This window comes from Meles meles, chromosome 13 (assembly GCF_922984935.1).
Source record: "Meles meles chromosome 13, mMelMel3.1 paternal haplotype, whole genome shotgun sequence".
In the NCBI taxonomy this organism is placed as follows: domain Eukaryota; kingdom Metazoa; phylum Chordata; class Mammalia; order Carnivora; family Mustelidae; genus Meles; species Meles meles.
This window is the reverse complement of record NC_060078.1, coordinates 34,455,841-34,475,321: the sequence shown is the minus strand read 5'-3', so window position 1 is coordinate 34,475,321 and position 19,481 is coordinate 34,455,841. Positions and strand designations below refer to the sequence as shown.

The 19,481-nt window shown below is 40.0% G+C and overlaps 1 protein-coding gene across 2 annotated transcripts in view; it reads right to left on the bottom strand.

Moving 5' to 3' along the window:
• The window catches only part of VCL (vinculin), a 115,855-nt gene that overhangs the window by 26,681 nt on the left and 69,693 nt on the right, over positions 1-19,481 (bottom strand). For both annotated transcript variants that reach the window (XM_046026930.1, XM_046026931.1), the window contains exons 6-10: positions 16,876-17,036; positions 8,437-8,527; positions 7,467-7,614; positions 4,111-4,264; positions 3,256-3,431 (exon numbers count right to left, since the gene is read on the bottom strand). In XM_046026930.1, the coding sequence (XP_045882886.1) occupies positions 3,256-3,431; positions 4,111-4,264; positions 7,467-7,614; positions 8,437-8,527; positions 16,876-17,036 (730 nt within the window). The remainder of the gene's footprint in view (positions 1-3,255; positions 3,432-4,110; positions 4,265-7,466; positions 7,615-8,436; positions 8,528-16,875; positions 17,037-19,481) is intronic.

Here is a 19,481-nt window from a genome sequence, read left to right as displayed (position 1 = left end):
ACAACCCTTTCAAGGTTGATTCTAGGGTAGGCTGTCCATGGACAGTCACTACTTCAAAAACACTGCATAGTCAGCTAGTGGTAGATCTGGAAATAGAAAGTTATACTAAGCCTGGGACATGGTAGGTCAAAGCTAGATGAAGAACCCAAACAAAGTCAGCACACAGAGTGAAGCAGACAGCATACCATACAGCTACTAAGAGATGGAGGAAGGAACTTAGAGCTGCCCCCATACCTGGCCATACTTCAGACGATTAAGTTCCATTAGATACCTCTACATATTTCTAATAAACTTCCACTTTTTACTTGAGTTAGTTCATTGCAAGCAAAGAACTTCAACAAGGGCATCAACACAGAAATAAAAAGAAAACCACAATATATAACACAAAGAGAGATTATTGCCCCCAAAATCCCACTGCAAAGACTTCAGATTCTAACCATTATGAACATACAGAAAGTCTGATGCATTTCGTATCTAAAGTCCACTTCGAGAGAACTTCAGGCTAATCTTATCTGTTTCACCAATAAACATAAACATATGAGTCTACCTGCCAAAATGACTAATTTAGAGACTGCCTTAAGAACTCCTTTGTGTGGGGCGCCTGGGTGGCTCAGTGGGTTAAAGTCTCTGCCTTCAGCTCAGGTCATGATCTCAGGGTCCTGGGATCAAGCCCTGCATCAGGCTCTCTGCTCAGGGGGGAGCCTGCTTCCCCGCCCCCCCCCCCCCGGCCGCCTGCTGCTCTGCCTACTTGTGATCTCTGTCTGTCAAATAAATAAAATCTTTAAAAAAAGAAAAAAAAAGAACTCCTTTGTGACTTTAAATTTCTCTATCTTCTCCATTATAAAGCTGGACAAAGAACGTGTTTACCATGGCTCTGATCATGGCTGCTCCTGCTACCAGGAAGCTATGTACATGCATACGTTATAGTAATAAGTAATGATGGCGTGCGCCTGGGTGACTCAGTGGTTAAGGGTCTGCCTTCAGCTCAGGTCATGATCCCAGGGTCCTGGGATCGAGCCTCGCATGGTGCTCCCTGCTCAGCAAGGAGCCTGCTTCCCCCTCTCCCTCTCTCCCTGCCTGTGTTCCCTCTCTTGCTCTGTCTCTCTCTGTCAAATAAATAAAATCTTAAAAAAAAAAAAAAAGTAATGATGGCATATGACCACATGGGGAGGTTTGCCCTTAACACTATTACCAATAATTCTTTCTTCATCATTAAGAAACAGTAATGAGAACCTGGAATGTATATGGAATTGTGGAGGGTTTTAAAACAAATTTTCTCCTTTGAGTATTTTTTTTAAGATTTTATTTATTTATTTATTTATTTGACTGACAGATATCACAAGTAGGCAGAGAGGCAGGCAGAGGGGCGGGTGGGGGTGGGGGGAGAAGCAGGCTCCCTGCTGAGCAGAGAGCCTGAGGCGGGGATCAATCCCAGGACCCTGGAATCTTGACCTGAGCTGAAGACAGAGGCTCTAACCCACTGAGCCACACAGGCACCTCTCCTTTGAGTATTCTTAAATAAGAATGCAAACAGATTATATAAATGGGTTAATAGTAAGGAACACAGATCTACCTCTATAGACATTATATTTTACAATTGTCAAATTATTTATTTTTTCCACCTAAACAATTCAAGATTTGAGGTATAAAACAGGGATCCTCAAATGATCGAGCTCAGTATACAATCAAACTTGAGCTGTTATTTAAGTTGGTCTCCATCGTAACTTCCTGCCTAAACTGTACTCGGCTCCCACCCATCTCCTATTTCACAGTCCGAGCTACACAGGAATGTGCCTTCTTAACCAACATTGTCCCCTTGGTCAGCATGAGACTTGAAAGAACTCCAAGGTACCAGTCACTGAAGAAAGACTAGGTACTCTCCCATGGAAGAAAAGGGAATGAAATATGCAAGTTACATGAAAAGCCAAATCTCACAAAATACTTGACTATGGTTACCACTGGAGAAGGAATGAGGCTGGAGGACTGAGGTGGGGAAGAAGCAACTTTTACTTCTGACGTTGTACTCTTTTTTAACGTTATTTTAGCACGTGCTGCAGTTTGTTTAAGAGAGAAAAATATCGATCAAAAGAACAAAAGCAACACTTCTTTTCTATATAATCAAAGTAGATGCCATGAACGTCTTTAAAAAGCAGCAGCTGTGGTGAGGACATTGTATTTAAGAATCTTTTCTAATTTTTGCCTAAGAAATAACATTGCTGGAGAAAGAAGAAAGCGTCTTCTTGTGCCCCACCCTCCTCCACAGAATCTTTTCTTAGATAAGCACAGAAATTATTTCCCTCATGTGCCTGGGAAACAGTTATGCCACAAACATGATGTAGCAGGGAAAGTCCTAGCTTAGAAATTAAAAAGTAAGTGCGCCTGGGTGGCTCAGATGGTTAAGCAACTGCCTGCGGCTCAGGTCATGATCTTGGAGTCCCTAGGTTGAGTCCCACATCGGGCTCCCTGCTCAGCAGGGAGTCTGCTTCTCTCTTTGACCCTCTCCCTCCCAAGGTCTCTCTCTCTCATGCTCTCTCAAATAAAGTCTTTAAAAATAAATAAATAAATAAAAAGTAGATCTCAAAAAAGGAGTTCTTAGCATCCAAAATTTATTCATTTAAAACCATGTAACCAGGGGCGCCTGGGTAGCTCAGTGGGTTAAAGCCTCTGCCTTTGGCTCAGGTCATGATCCCAGGGTCCTGCGATCGAACCGGGCATTGGGCTCTCTGCTCAGCAGGGAGCCTGCTTCCTCCTCTCTCTCTCTGCCTGCCTCTCTGCCTACTTGTGATCTGTCAAATAAAAAAATAAAATAAAATAAAAATAAATCTTTAAAAAAAATAAAAATAAAAATAAAACCATGTAACCAGCAGTAAATCATTAAACCTCAGTTATGTCAATAATAAAATAGAAGTAATATTTGACCTAGCCGGGGCGCCTGGGTGGCTCAGCGGGTTAAAGCCTCTGCCTTCGGCTCAGGTCATGATCCCGGGGTCCTGGGATCGAGCCCCGCATCGGGCTCTCTGCTTGGCTGGGAGCCTGCTTCCTCCTCTCTCTCTCTCTGCCTGCCTCTCTGCCTACTTGTAACCTCTATCTGTCAAATAAATAAATCTTTAAAAAAAAAAAAAAAAAAAAATTTGACCTAGCCATGTCACACAGAATCAATGAGAATATAGCAGAATAACATCATATATGCGCTTAACCTACAGCATTCAACTATTTATGTGCCTGGGGGAGAAAAGAGAGAAATTAAATACATACTGTCTCCGTAAATCTGCCAATTTAGAAGTCAGAGCAGATATTTCCCCAAGAGAACGTAGAATGTCATCTCTCTCTTTAGGATCATCACATAATTCTGCTATCTTCCGAGCTTCAGTCAAAGCCCCTCGAATCTGTTCTTCTCCTTCTGGTCCTCCATTTGGATCTGCAAGCCAATTCTACATACACAGAAACAGAAAAGAAGCACACTGAGACCTCCTCATAAACCAGGGCATCAGAAAGATTTCAAAAGTAATCACAAGGCACACCAGTGATCACTTTTATAATGCTGATTCTCATTCTTTTACCCAGGTTCTTAGCTCGGGTAAAATCAAATCAATCCTTCATTTTCTTATAAGTGATTTATTTTCATCCCCATAAGCACAAACACTTTCACAAGCTTTATCTTATCTTGGACTTATATATTAATTGAACTTCCCAAACATTTGTGTTTCTCTGTGAAATGCCTGAAAATCATTTTATAGGAGAGCAGCAGCAGAAAACTTTAACCCTTTAGCATTGCTATGACCAAACACAGCTGGGAATTTTAAGATGAAGACCGGTTTTGTACACTGTGATCTATACCAGGAGCTAGTAGTATTCTCTCAGTATTCAGAGTACTTCCTTTTAACTAAGCAAAGTATTCAAAACTAAGATCTCTATTTCAAAGTATAGACAAACAGGAGTCTAAACTTGTGGTGGGAGCAGAAGTGTTAACATTGGTAATTGTAGGGAATCAGTCATCCCTTAGAAACACCCATCATCCACCCACAGTAAATGAAACAGACAGACAGAGATGCAGGATAGTTATGGAACATTTGTCATTTATTGCCCACCTCTCCTGAAAATCATTACTACCTGAGCGGCATCAATCTTCTTGGCAATGCTCTGCTTGGAGTTGGTCATAGCTTCCAGCTTGCGAGCTGCATTTTCCACTTTTGCTGTGAGCACATCCAGACCCTGCGACACCTGCTGGGCTTTCTGCATGGCCACGGGTGAGGCCCCTTGTCCTCTGCTCAAAACAGATGTTGTCACTGTACTCTCTCAAATACTTACTGGCAAGATATCATGAGATGCACAAATATGCCATTTTTGTTAACCTGCTTGTCTTTCTCCTTTCCTCCAGTACATCTGGGATAGCACGAGAAAATGCAGAAATAAAGCAAAACACCCAAACCATCTACTTTCTCCTTTCGCTTTTAAAAATATGCATTAGCTTTTTGGAACGGCAGTACCACTTTAAAGACCAGCCTGCAAATTTTGGTAATAATGATTCTCCTCTTGATGGTGATTACATAATCAAGTCTGAACTTCAGGGGGAAAATGTGCTTGTGATCTTCTTGCTATGGAGGGTTTGTTACCATAGTAATGTGTGCTTTGGGGAAAAAAAAAAAATCCCATTAGACTGTCTTATTTATGGGCAAGTATACACTGAAAATGTTTCAGGAGGTAGTATGCATAGTGTTACTGAAAGCACACCACACTGGGACCAAGCAGATCTGTGTTCAAATCCTTACTCTTGGGAGCCATGAACCTTGTTTACGACGGGCTTCAGCTTTCTAACTTATAAAATGAGGGGTGGGGAGGTAACAGTTCTCGCCCTGCTTACCCAACAGAGTGGCTTTAAGCAAAAGGATTAACCTGGAAACACTACGGCAATAAAGCAATACAAATATATGACTACTACTGTTATTGAAGTCTCATTATTATTATAATAAACCTAATAATCTTAAATGTCTACCTTCTACTCCTATGCAATCTATAATATCAAAACAGTTGGTACGGAGTGGGGGGAAGCACTGTTGACAAGAAACTGGTTCCCCCCCCCCAAATTCCTGAAGAACTAATTTTACTGTTTTCCTCTTTCAGAAGTGGTAGGCTACTAAAAGTGATGTGCATTATTAGACACTTGTTTTCTCTTTGTAAGAGAATGTTCAATAATGAAGTAAGAATTGCTACCTTTTCATAAGCTCAGGTGTTTTAATCCTCTTGGCCTAGTAAACTCTCCACGACAGGGTGACAACTTTATCAGCTGGTAGAATGGCAAGGCTTATATTCCTAACCTGACCTTCTGACAGTAGGATAAACTCCAAAACATCATTGCTTCTCTTAAATGCAGCATGGACCTGTCATTCATTTACTTGTCCTCTTAAAATTCATCTTTATTTTTCATCTACACCAGTATCTGAAATAATGAACTCAATCACATTAATTGCCAGGTACTTCTACTTGAGGCTTCCCTTTTACGTGCAGAGGAATGGAAGACTTTTGGGACCTTTTATGATTTAATTTGCTTTTTTCCTCCAACTCTAGTAATTCATGATGGAGAAACCTTTTTGGTATAAAAGTCCGACTGTGAAAATATAAAAATATTTCTGGGCTACATAATTTTTCATTCAAAATAAAAGTTTACTGAGTCCCATGGCAGGAAAAATAGATCCTTACAACCTAGAAACCCTAGGTGACTGAAAAGAAGCTTATCAATGAGGAAATTGTTGCTGAGCCTCAGCCACGAAAATGTTAAACATGGAGGCACATTGAAGAAAGGCTAATAGGGAGATAGCTTCCTAATCTTTCATCAGGAAAGGACACTGCAGGCTCCAATGTGAAGCAGGCCCATAACTCCTCATCACTGTGTGAGTCTTTTCTCTTTACAGACTTACGATCGGTCCCATACAGCAACCACCTTGTTCTCTTGCTCAAATTCATCTTTCTCTAAACACATACAACTGTGTATTTGAGAATTCCAAGTGAGAACTGTCTACCACACTGTGAAAAGGCTGCAGACAAAAGAGCCAGCAGTGAGAAATCAGAAGAGCCAAGAATCTTGTCAAGCTGCATTGGCATTTCTCCGAACAGGAACAGAACTCCTTTTTGTCCTTTCTGTAAAGTTCTTGTCAAGCTCATGACAGGGGAGACTGCTTCCCAGCAGGAGAAAAAGGCTCATTGAGCTCAATGAGATCACATTTATTTATGTAGTTCCTTCTCCCTACAAGGTAGAGACTCTTGACCTGAAACCCCCAGAGCTTCTAGCCCTACCATGAATCCACGAACCTCTGGAAATTATACATACTATTATATGGCATGTTTATGGTCCTCTTTTTAGGTACAGGTTAATGGCTTTCATCAGATTATAAAAATTACCTTGACCCAGAGAAGGTTAATGAAACACTCCTTTAAGAACTCGTAGTCTTGGGGAACCTGGCTGGCTCAATCAGTGGAGTGTGCGACCCTTCGTTTTGGGGTCGCCGGTTCGAGCCCCACGTTGGGTGTAGAGATTACCCAAAAATAAATAAACTGAAAAAAAAAAGAACTATATATATAGAGAGATATAGATATAGTTTTTTTTAAGTAATCTCTATATCCAACATGAAGCTTGAACTCACAACAAGATCCAGAGTCTCACACTCCACCGACTGAGCCAACCAGGTGCTTCTTAAGTCTATTCTGCTAATCCATTTGAAACCAGGTCTAAGTGTACATTAGTAACGTGTCAAGGGGCATTACTGAGGCCTGTCTGTGTGGAGACCCTGTACATTCTAATTATCCAAAAATGTTTCACGACGTTCTTAAAGCCAAATTAAACTTCATTTATACTAGTATCTCAGCAACATTTCAGTTTTTCCCTAAGCTCATATTACAAAATTCCGTAAAAATGAGGATCTTTTAGACACTTCATTGACGCTGTGGATGAGTTCCAAAAAAGCCTATATTATCCTGAGTTTTCTTAATAGCAAACTTTATATATTTTGTTTACAGCGGGAAAGTTCTAAAAGTCAAGTCTTGAAGTAAGTAAAAGAATTATGAAACCAAATGAATAATGATGAAATAGAAACTCAAAAAAGCCTAGAAATAACCAACTTACACAATAACCCACTTAATGTTTTCACTCTGTTTCTTTTTATCCATCCTTCATAAAACATATGCCTACGCATGCCAGACTTCACCACTTATTCATCATAAGTCTATGGCTAGAAACTAAGATACTAGATTTCTATTCCAATTTCAACTTTACTACAAGGCATCTGCCTATTTTAAAAGTTTATCAAAGGAAAAGTTCACTTCAATCTCAAAAGAACGGAATATAATAATCTGTATTATCCATTAGTCAAAAAGAACATAGTAAAATTAGCAGAGACCTGCTCTCTAAATCACTCTATCGAGAGTTCCACCCGATCCGTCACCTAACTAGGGTAAGAGCAGAGCAACTTTACCTGGCTCGGAGGTCAGCCACTTGATCAGTCATCTGCCCCAGCATTTTACAGGTTCCCAGGATCTCCCTGCGTTCTTTGCCTGCACAGAGTTCACCAACTTTTCCAGCTTCATCTAAGATCTGTCTGATGGCCTGCTCACCGGCATCCCCTAAAATAAAGAGATATTCAATATCTACACTGTTGATGCATTAATTATTTAGGAAGGATGCTTTACAAGTCATCTCATTCATGAAGGAATGGATGATTTTAAACGACAAGACAAGTGAATAGAAGACGATACATAAGATCGCTAACAGCCAAGCAGTGCCCTTAAACCAGAGGGTGAGGTTTCAACCACAGATACTTCTAAAAAAGACACTTGGAATCATATCCATCTGAGGATGATAAGCAGCTTGTGGTGAGAATATGGATGACAAAAATAGGCTCTACTCACTTAATACTATTTAGCACCTCTAACGTCCATTAAGCTTTTCGCATTCATTCAAATATTAATCTAAAACTGAATATTAGATTAGAAAATCCATAAAACCTAGCTCAATAATCCATTTGGGTCCTTATATAAGTCAACTTTGCTTTCTAATTCTTATTGGCATCACCATTTAATCTGCTTAATTAAGTACTTTTTGACATAAATGGAAATCTGCCCAATGGGGACTAGAAGAGGTTTTATTCAAAATAATTACCTTTCCAATTCAGAGAAGAAGTGAACCAAGAATCTGGCAAAGAATGCCCAGTTCAGCTTGGCTAATTTCTCCATGGTGAGGGGTGACTAGTCATTGTCCTTTATCCTTCTAAGGACCAGTAATGCTTCAATGAGTCAAAACTACCAGAACATGCAGCATGCTCCTAAAATTTACAGTAGTTATCTCAGAATTATGAGATTATGGGAAGATTCATTTCTTTCTTTCTTTCTTTGCTTGATTTTTAGCTTTTTATTGTATCCATCAGAAAAGCAGAATCAGAGGATTACCTGGAGAGGCACTGGGGTCACGGAGCCAACCTTTGGCCTGGTTCAGTTTGGAGTCTATGGAGGCCAATGCTCTCTTCATGGCTTCAGTGTCCTTTTGAAGAGAAATACAATTATTTTCTTTGCAAAAACAGAGATACCATCATACAAAGTAAGACAGAGGAAAAGTTACAGCACTTAACATACAATAGCTAAGGTAGTCCTACGACAGCCTTGAAAATACTTTCATCACACCAGAATGCTTATTTCTGTCAAAATGCAGCATGGTGCATGCAAATCTTCAGTTAATTCTATTTTGTTTTCTGGTCTCTCTACTGCTAAACTGTGAAAACTGGTAAAAATCACTCAAGCCACGAGATGCTTCGTGTCTGCAGCAGGAAAAAGCCCTGTGGTCACATGCCTCGTTATCAGCCTTCCACTCCACAGTCATCTACCACAACCCCCCGCACAGCCCTCCCTGCATCCGGGAAGCCTCATCAGCACGTGGCGCCACAAATCACAGTACTTTTACATCTTGCTCTGAAATACACGGACTCTGGGTGATGCTTCGCTACACTTAGTTAATCTGAAAAACTTGGCATTACTGGCTGGTAAAAAATGTGAAAATTTTAATTTAGCAATTTAGTTTTAATTCCGCAAATAAACCACTCCATGTAATGCAAGAAAGAAAAAGTGTTATTCTGGCCTTCCCTGCCCTCCTCATTCTCCTCATTCTTGGTTCCCTTACCATCCTAACGCAGAAGAAGAGGCAGGATAAAATAAGTGGGTCTCGGTTGAGTGTTTACAATCAGGATGCATAATGGTTAGCATTAAACCCAGGACATAAGCGTGAAAAGCTGAAGCAGACTAAAAATACGCCAATTGGGGGCGCCTGGGTGGCTCAGTGGGTTAAGCCTCTGCCTTCAGCTCAGGTCATGATCTCAGGGTCCTGGGATCGAGCCCCGTATCGGGCTCTCTGCTTGGCAGGGAGCCTGCTTCCTCCCCTCTCTGGCTGCTGCTCTGCCTACTTGTAATCTCTCTCTCTCTCTCTCTGTAAAAAAGGAAAAAAAAAATACGCCAATTGTTTGCTAAAGTTTTTAAAATACAGAAGAATGTAGAGAACAATATAATAAATACTCATGTGTTCACTTGCACAACTGACTGGCTGGCTATCTCGTTAAGTCTCTAACACTTTAAAAGACAAGTGAGTGGGTCGCTCAGTCAGTTAAGCATTGACTCTTGATTTCAGCTCAGGTCATGATCTCAGGGTCCTGGGGTCGAGCCCCAAGTCGAGCTCCACGCTCTGTACCAAGTCTGCTTGGGTGGAATTCTCTCTCCCCTCTCACTCCGCCCCTCTACCTGCTCGCACTCTCTGTCTCCCTCTAAAATATAAAATAGAATAAAATAAAATAAAACAAAACAAAATAAAAAGACAACTGAACTTCCCTCTGCTCTAGAGAACTGGCTCTTACAGAGTTCTATGCACAGAAGTAGAGTTAACCTCTGAATTTTAGGCAATGCCCTGAATCCCTAACTATTTTTTCACTTTCTGGTCTTGCAAAACTGGGGTTCTTAAAGGTGTGGTACCACTACTCTTCCACACGGGGGCACAAGGAGCATCCCCACTTCTGATCCAAAAAAGACCCAGCACTAGGACAAAATAAGTGAGGACAGCGCTCAGAGGCTTAATTTAAGGTTAGTAGCCTGACCACAACTTTTCCAACGGACCTATTCAAATTTTAAGGATGCTCAGCTTTAGGATTTCCTCCTTCCCAATCTAAACAGAAACAGATCGTTCTCCTATTTTAGCCTCGGCTATCAAAGGCTTCTAAACAGCAAATTCTCAGTTCCGGCAACTTAACAGAAATGAATTAAATTACTGAAAAAAAATGTAAATAAAATTATTTTTTATTATCAAGTTATATGGAATTATGGAGGTTATCTCTCAAAAGAAGGCATTGAGTATCTATTTTGAAATCCATTTGTAACTAGTGCAAGTAGACAAATGGCATTTTTTAAGTGCTTTCATTCTCAAATGGCTCAATTATCTCCTCCTCCTCCATCTTGTCCTACGTTAATCTGCACAGCAAACCCTGCCTTTTGTCGGCTTTGGCCTGATTCCAGATTAGCAAGGCCCAAATCAATACTTGTTTAAAGAGAGGCTCAGGGAACTCCCAACCTCAGAGAATTAGACAGCCTTTAGGGTCTAATACAAATTACAGGACTTTGTCTAGGTACAGTAAGAAAAAAATTCGCATCTCTTACGAGGCAGGTATGTGCACACTCTAAAGAGAAATTATATCCATGTAAAAATGATTTAAAATCTGTTAACCATTTCTCTAACACATTATTATTTTTTAGAGTGAAAAAAATGAGATTGATTTCATTTCAAAAATCTAAATTCAAGGGGAACAAAGAGTAAATATTTTGTGTCTACTCTAGCATTAAAGGCTACTATTTGGGGGCACCTGGCTGGCACAGTCAGTACAGCATGCAACTCTTGATCATGGGGTCATGAGTTTGAGCATCATGCTGGACGTGGAGCCTACTTAAAAAAAAAATAAAAAAAGAAATAAGGCTAATAGTTTGGAAACTAACTTTAATTGAGGATTTCTTATATATTAGGTTCTGTTTTAGATATTGTTACCCCTCATTACTTCATTGAACCTCAAATTTAAATATAATTTAATTTTGCAAATTAAGAAACAAGGGCTCATTCCTACAAACTCAACTGATCTCAGGTTTGCTGGCATCAAACCTATCTATTTTATATTAAATGAAACTCATGAATTTGTTCTTTTACCGGAGAGAGTGGCTGAAGATTCTTCTAACCTTCTGTAATAGTCAGCAAGGATTTGTCTTGTTGATTTTGGCTTTGGTTAATGCTGCCCAGAAAATAAGCTCTAGAAATCAAAATCCTAAACCTCACTACCCAGAATGACTTATTTTATTCTTCATTGCCCAAAAACAATTTGGAACATAATGGAAAAATTAGCTTTGCTCTATTCAGTATCCTCAAAAATCACTGTATTTTTTTCCTCCCTAATAAAGCATGAATGGCCGCCATACTTCAAGGAAAAAAATCTAATTCTCAGGAAGTGAATAATTTACTTCTGAGTGGGAGATGATGTGACATCAGTAAGTTAAAATTAAGAGGTGCTCATTTTTCCCTAAAAATGACCCATGGCAAAGTTGAAATGAAGTTGCATTTTTTAAATTGGGAATTTCAGTTAGTTACCAAAGTTTTTAATAGCCTGAATTTTAAACAATTCTGATCATTTGAAACACTAACTGAAAGGACCACCTTAGATTCTTTTGTCACAGAGCAAGTTTTGAGTAATCATTTAAACATATTACACTCTAATGTCCTATCTGTTAAAGTAAAAAGTGTCTGTGGGAACAAATATTTTGGTCTTCTAAGAATCTCATACACTTCTTTTGAAGGGTGGTATTTATTATGGAATTGACAGAACTGTCATAAGCAGCGTAAGAATCCTAGATATGCTATAAACCAATTCACTGAACAACCAGGACTAGAAGTCAATTTTTTTTTTTTAAGATTTTATTTATTTATTTGACAGAGAGAGAACACAAGCAGGCAGAGAGGCAGGCAGAGAGAGAGAGGAGGAAGCAGGTCCCCTGCCAAGCAGAGAGCCCGATGCAGGACTCGATCCCAGGACCCCGAGACCATGACCCGAGCTGAAGGCAGAGGCCCAACCCACTGAGCCACCCAGGCGCCCCTAGAAGTCAATTTTGAAATATATTTATAAAGAGTGAAATAACCATAACCTTGTGGTCAACCATACTATGTACCACAAAGCTTTCAGTTAAACCATGTCACGCCTAAGTACCCAGAGTACAATGTGGGTTATGAAATAGGAGAGAAAAACACATCTTCATTTGAGTATTTTCTCTGTAAAATCTCAAATTTGGGAAGGAAAAAGTCTCCACCAATCTCTTCTCTGCGTTTCTGTTGTTCTCCACCACCACCCCCCCCCCCCCCCGCCCTTTAAAGAGTGATTGTTAAAAAGACCAGATCTAGGCATGCAGCTTTGGGGACAGCTGGCAGGGATCTGGTCACCTCCTCCAAGGTCCCCTTTACAGTAAAGCTCTTAGGAGCTCAGGCTTTAAATGAAAAACCACACTGGCTTGGCTCTGTCCCACATACACCAAAAGGTGGAAGGACAACCTTAAAAGAACTCCTTTTTATATGTTCTCCCAGGAGCTGAAACACTCCTAAAATGTAATACAGAGTTAGATATAAAGAACACAGAATAGTACGGAGAACCACAGATTTCCTCCTAGAGATAATCAAATGGAACTTTGGTAGAAAAAGCGAGGTCCTATAATGCCAGGCTCTAGAAAAATCTCAATATGGGACTAAGGACTCCCTCTTGTTTGCTGCCCAACCTACTCTCCCTTTTCCCACTGATACTTTCCCTCCCTACCCTTCCCACTCTGATGGCATTTCCACCCCTTAATCAGTGTTGTAAACAAAGAAGTTTCTGGAAAGAATAAACTGGGGAGTAGAACAAGATCTTACAAATTACACTGAAGTGACGAGAGAAAGTTCTCTATCCCTGAGACTTCTGGTAAGTTACCTTCCCAGGCTTTAGTTCCTCCTCTTTAAGAATACCTTCCCAGCTCTAAAATTCAATGCCAACTGTATGTGAACAATCAGATGTACCAACTGAACGATCACTTGGATCAGAAGGGAAATGTCAATTGTTCTAACATTTTGGGCTTTTCTCCAATTTGAGGGGAGGAGCTAAAATATCATAAATGCCTGAATTGAACTCCAAGAGCTAAGTCGTTTACTATATTAGCTGCTAAAATAAAACACTCCTAGACTCATTAAGAAGCTCACATATTGTCAAATCACTATGTGTATGCCTGAAACTAATAAAACATTGCATGTCAATTATATTTTGGTAATAAAAATAAAACACCTAAAGTAGAATCACTTTAAGTGATTCAATCTTAAATCACATTTCATTTTCATAGCAGACATTCTAATAATAAAGAAAAAAACCTCACATACTTATTTTTTCAAAAATGAAATATAAATCAACCCTGAAACCTCAGCTGTCTGTAGTTAAGAACAAGTATTAGAGGCTCACATGTTCTAACCAATATTTCCTTCTTTGGTAGGTTACAAAAGTCTTCTGTGCAAGACATCTGAATCAGTCACTACATTTAGCCCACCACCAGCCAAGGCCCTCAGTGCCAGGAATTCACCACAAGAACTAATTCCGAATAACAGCAAGTATTGACTCAAGGTGCAGTTTGTAGAAGCCCCTACATAGGGTTCAAAAAATACTTAGCTTGAAATTTTTCTCACTTCCTCTTAATTCTCAGCATGCATCAAGAAACAACTAATATAAATATAAAAACAAGAGGGATTAAGTATAGATTGCTAAATTTACAAAGGGCAGAATCAGAATTGTGTGTAATCCACAAATTTGTTTGTTTCATAATGTATCCTAAATTAATTTTTAATGATCACTATACGATGACTGTTATTTCAGGAGGGGAAAATTGTTATTTTCTTTTCTTTTGAAAATTGTTATTTCCAAAACAAAATGAGCTGTTTAAACTCAAAGTATACTTTTAAATGTGTAACTCTGTCATTTGAATGTAGGTATAAAAGGTAAAATAATCACCCACTGCATTGCCTCTTTAAAAACTTAACTTACTCGGCAAGACGCGCTTTTACCAAAAATTTTTCCACTTACTTTCTTCCCCCACTTTTCTAGAGGAACCATCACTTTCCAGGAGAAAACTGCACCAATGGGGAAGCATGAAACAAGTATGGTAAGACAAAGTTAATTCTTAATTGGTAGGGTCGAGAGGAGGTAAAAGATAGCATGTGTTAAATAGAAAAGGGACCCAGAAAAGACAGACACAAGGTCTGATTAATTTACTGCTTACGGTCGAGCAGCGAAAGATGCATAATGTTATTAAACTGAAAAATAACCAAAATTCTAGTTACCGGTTTCCATTTTCAAGGTAAAAAATTTTTTTCGACTTACTCTCACAACTAATAAAAACAATCACACTTAAAGGGGAGGGGGAAATAGAGTGGATGGGGATGGGGTAGGAAGTGGGATTTGTCATGTGTATCTTTTATAGCATTTTGATTTTTGAACCAGGTAAATGTATAACAAAAACAAAATGAGATTTAAAAATAAACATTTCTTGTTCATTCTGATGTCATTATGTACTTGAGCTGCTTTGGGCCGAACTAATTTTATTTCCTTTCTTTCATTCTGATGGTTAAGGGTTGCAGAACCTATCAACAGTCTGGTTCCTTTCAGATCAGCATAAAACTGAGACAGCTACAAGAATGTCCACAGCAGGGAGCAGGTCAGTTTCCCTTGTGTATCTCCCCAGGTGCCTCATCCTTGTCCTGAAAAACTCAACTGACCACATTTTTTGTAAAAAAAAGAAGCATCTCTCAATGGCACTGGCACTAAATAAAGCTCAGCAACCCCTATTTACTAGATGATGGTTAACTTTCCTCCTCCAAACACAGATAAACATTGAGAGTGTAAGGCCTGCTCCTCTTTTTTTTTTTTTTTTTTTTTGCTATTTCTCATCTGCTAGAAGCAGCAAAGGAGAGAGAATAAGGAAAGAGATTAGGTTAGGGGAAGGTGAGGTCATAGAGAACCATGGCTGATTCACAGCTTAGCAGAACATGCAGTGAACCACGGACTGATGTTAGGAGAAACTTTAGATACACTTAACTTGTCCCCTTTTGATTTTGCAGGCTAGGATCACTGTGAAGGACAGGTGTCCCATCTAAACTCCTGAGCCTATTCATTCTCACAATGGGTTGAAAACCTCAATGACCCATCTCCAAAAGCAAAATTCCAGAGCCTGCAAAGGAGACTGGGAGGAAATGCAAATAGAGAGATGACATCGGCAGGAAGTTTCATTTCCCAAGAGCAGAGTCCACACAGGCCACCTGGAGGTCACCCAGCTTACTGAGAGAAACTTGCCCCTCAAATGAAATCAGTGGGAATGACCTGGCCAAAACAGTTCTCAGGAGCCTGTTCAAAAAGATGAAAGCACCCACCAAATATAGAAAGCCTGATATCCCATTGTCATGTCTTTTCTTCTGTTTTCCCCAAAGAAATCGCTCAGTGTGAGCCAGAGTCACTCCACCCGGCACAGCCCCGAGTCCCAGATGAAACGACACTCGGACGAATATTCGAGCACAGTGTTACACACCGGCACACGGAAAAATGCACAGCACACAGCACAAGAAAACCTCACAGACATGCTTTTTTCTCTTTTGAAGCAGAAAAGAGACTAGAGGGCAAGAGAAAGCTTACCTTCTAAATGTGAGAAAAAAAAATAAAACAAACGAGAACAAAAAAAGATGCATAAAGAAGTCATAACTGGAAAGTGAAAGTTGACAAATATGCAAAAGCAAAATTAAGTAAAATACCAAAGACTTAAAACGATTTCACCGTCTAGATTTAAAATACGGTCTTAAAACTCATTCAAGAACTTTGTGCCTCTGTGAACAAATCCAGAGTTAAGAGAAGCTAATTTCCTTTGCATATTTAGATTCACTTTCTGGGCAATGTGATTTTCAGACCCTGGCTCTGATCTTACCTTATTGGTGTCCTGGAGAACAAACACAGCCCTACTGGGTACCTAATGGAAGTCATACAACAAATCCTCTCTTTGCTACCAGCCTGCTGGGGGGCCCATTTGGGTCACACGTGGGGAATCCTGGATCCTGGAGACAGTGTGTTTCCCCTACTGCTCATATCCTGGGCCTACAAGGAAAGTGTAAACCCAAGTGCCTCTGTTCTCCCAGTCACTAGACAGGGAGAAGTAGACCAGAGTAGCAGCCACATAAGACCACTGCTGCGAGGCTCTAGAAGGAATCCACCAACTCTTGTGGAGGCCAGTAGGAAATTCAAGATAAAGAGTGAGGGGACCCCTCAAACTCAATGACGAATGCGAAAACTAATATTTTAATTAAGCTTTCCTTAAGGAAAATGGTATGACAAATGGACACACCTAGAAATGCCAAGAGTTTCCCCTGTAGATTTCTTAGGTCAAAGATTAGCTAAGGAAAAGTTTCCATAAAATTCACAGTCATATTCTGTATCCTACTTAGTCACCTGGCAACAACCACCCACATAAAAAGGCAGGGTTCCCACCCAGGGGAGTATCCCCATACAAAAATTCCTCCACCAGCCCAATGAGTGTCCAGCTGGAGGAAAAAGCTACACATCTCAACCTTCAACCCCACATACCTATTTATTTGTTCTAGCTTGGAGCAAAGGGAGTTTGCAAAAGCAGCAAGTAACCCATGAAACCCATGAAAAGTGAAGTAGAAATTATTTCATCGTATCTGAGAGGTCTTACGCTACCCACAATCATAAGATAAAGGGTGAGAGGAGAATTTGGGAGTTTGTTTATTTCTCATCCAGTAACACTTACCTTGCTGGCCCAGGCATCTTCATCCCAAGAAGTGAGTTGTAATACGCGAATGATCTCATTAATTTCAGCACTCATCTTCTCTACAGTAAAATTGCGATTTTTCAAAGCTTCTTCTATTCCTTGGTTTTTTGAATTTTTAGTTGTTACAAAAATCTTCATAGCTGTAAAAAATAAACAAATGATCAGAAACTAAGCTGGGAATTTAATCTTGTTGTAGAGCAACATTCTCACAAGTTGGTCCATACTTCAAATACATGTGCTAGGTTTCTAAGATCTTAAAAAGAATATACTAGGCTGGCTTAGTCTCGACCATGTGACTCTGGACCTTGCGGTTATAGGTTCAAGCTCCACAGTGGGTGCCAGAAATTACCTAAAAAAATAAAATCTTGGGGTGCCTGGGTGGCTCAGTGGGTTAAGCCTCTGCCTTCGGTTCAGGTCATGATCTCAGATTCCTGGGATCGAGCCCCGCATCAGGCTCTCTGCTCAGCAGGAAGAATGCTTCTCCCTCTCTCTCTCTCCCTGCCTCTCTGCCTACCTGTGATCTCTGTCTGTCAAATAAATAAATAAATAAAATCTTAAAAAAAAAAATAAAATCTTGGGCGCCTGGGTGGCTCAGTGGGTTAAGCTGCTGCCTTCGGCTCAGGTCATGATCTCAGGGTCCTGGGATCGAGTTCCGCATCGGGCTCTCTGCTCAGCAGGGAGTCTGCTTCCCTCTCTCTCTCTCTCTACCTGCCTCTCTGTCTACTTGTGATCTCTCTCTCTGTCAAATAAATAAATAAATAATAAAATCTTTAAAAAAAATAAAATAAAATCTTAACAACAACCAAAAAGAATATATTAAAAACAAAACAAAGAAAAACACTGCAAGTGTGCCAAAAAAGTTCCAATATCAGCAACTTTAAGGTACAAGACATCACTAAAACATGATCAGGGGGGCGCCTGGGTGGCTCAGTGGGTTAAAGCCTCTGCCTTCGGCTCAGGTCATGATCTCAGGGTCCTGGGATCGAGCCCCACATCAGGCTCTCTGCTCCGCAGGGAGCCTGCTTCCTCCTCTCTCTCTGCCTGCCTCTCTGCCTTGTTGTTATTTCTCTCTGTCAAATAAATAAAATATTTAAAAAAAAAAAAAAACATGATCAGGGAGCTAATCTAACACACATATACTGATGACCTATAATCACAAAACATCTGATATCTTTCTAAATCAGTTATCATCCCAGCCCTGACAGTGGCCCCATCTAACACACACCTAAGAGGACAAGAGGAAAATAGTCAATAAAACTCTTAAGTATCCCACTGAACCCAGTCCTAATGGAAGATCCCAACATATCGAGTTTTCTTCCAGAATTTCTCTCAACATGTAGCAGGAAATTTCTAACCCCCAAGAGTAAAGAAGAAAATAATAATAATAATTTGAAGCATGGGAGAAAGAGAAGATCTTCTCAAGAAATCACTGAAATTGTTAAAACAAAGACTGATCAACGCTTTATTGAGTTACCCAGCCAGATCAGAAAGAAATCTTACTCCAAAAGCTTTCTCTATCACAGAAAAACTGGCTTCAAAAACATATTTCCCGTGGAGATTTTAAGACTCTACTTACAAATTTGTTTTTGTTTTCTAGTTCACATAAGAGCTTTCTGAGCTCTTACCCTCACCTCTTCTTTGCTAGCTACTCTCTGAAACGCCAAAGCAGGAAGGCAGGAGCTGGGGGTGACAGGGACATGTCTCATAAGATTCTGAAAATAAACTAATTAACTATTATTATTAACTAATTATTATTAGTTAACTAATTATATACTATTATTAACTAATTATAACTCTGATAATTAGCTAATTAACCCATAACTTGATTAAGATAACTTATGTAAGCCAGGAGGTGTCTGGTACAGACCAGCCAGCCACCCAATGAGTACAGCTCCTTTGGCTAGCTGAGAGAGGAGCCATGAAGCTCTACCCTTTGGGACGTGGTCCCATGTGGTACAGATCACCAGCTCTGTAATATAAAGAACAGTTAAATTTCTTTTAGGAAAAACAGTGTTAGCATAACACTGAAAAGGGCTTTGGGTTCACTTCTTTATCCTGTAGTGCTCTATAATATCCATTCCAGCTCCTAATTTCTTTTCATAACACAAGTAAAAGTGTAAAAATTCCTATGTCCAAGAGGCGCCTGGGTGGCTCAGTCGGTTGAGCGTCTGCCTTTGGCTTGGGTCATGATCCCAGCGTCCTGGGATTGAGCACCACATCGGGCTCCCTGTTCAGTGAGGGGCCTGCTTCTCCCTCTCCTGCTCCCCCTGCTAATGTTCTCTCCATCAAATAAATAAATAAAATCTTTTTAAAAATTTTTCATATGTCCAAGACTAAAGTTTCTAGATATTCCACCTCCCAGCAAAGGGGCCTACTAGAAATTCAGAACAGAGCGAGGCAACAAGAAAGGCAGCTTCAAACAGAGAACAGGAGCAGGAGAGCATTTCAGGAGAAAAATACTGGTTCTTAGCGAATCAGTGGCAGTCATCAGATAACACCCACAGGCCTCATTTTTACCCAGCCTGAAGGACATACTAAGCAGTAAAAGAAAATTAACGTCAGAGATTAGAATATGTTGACTTTTT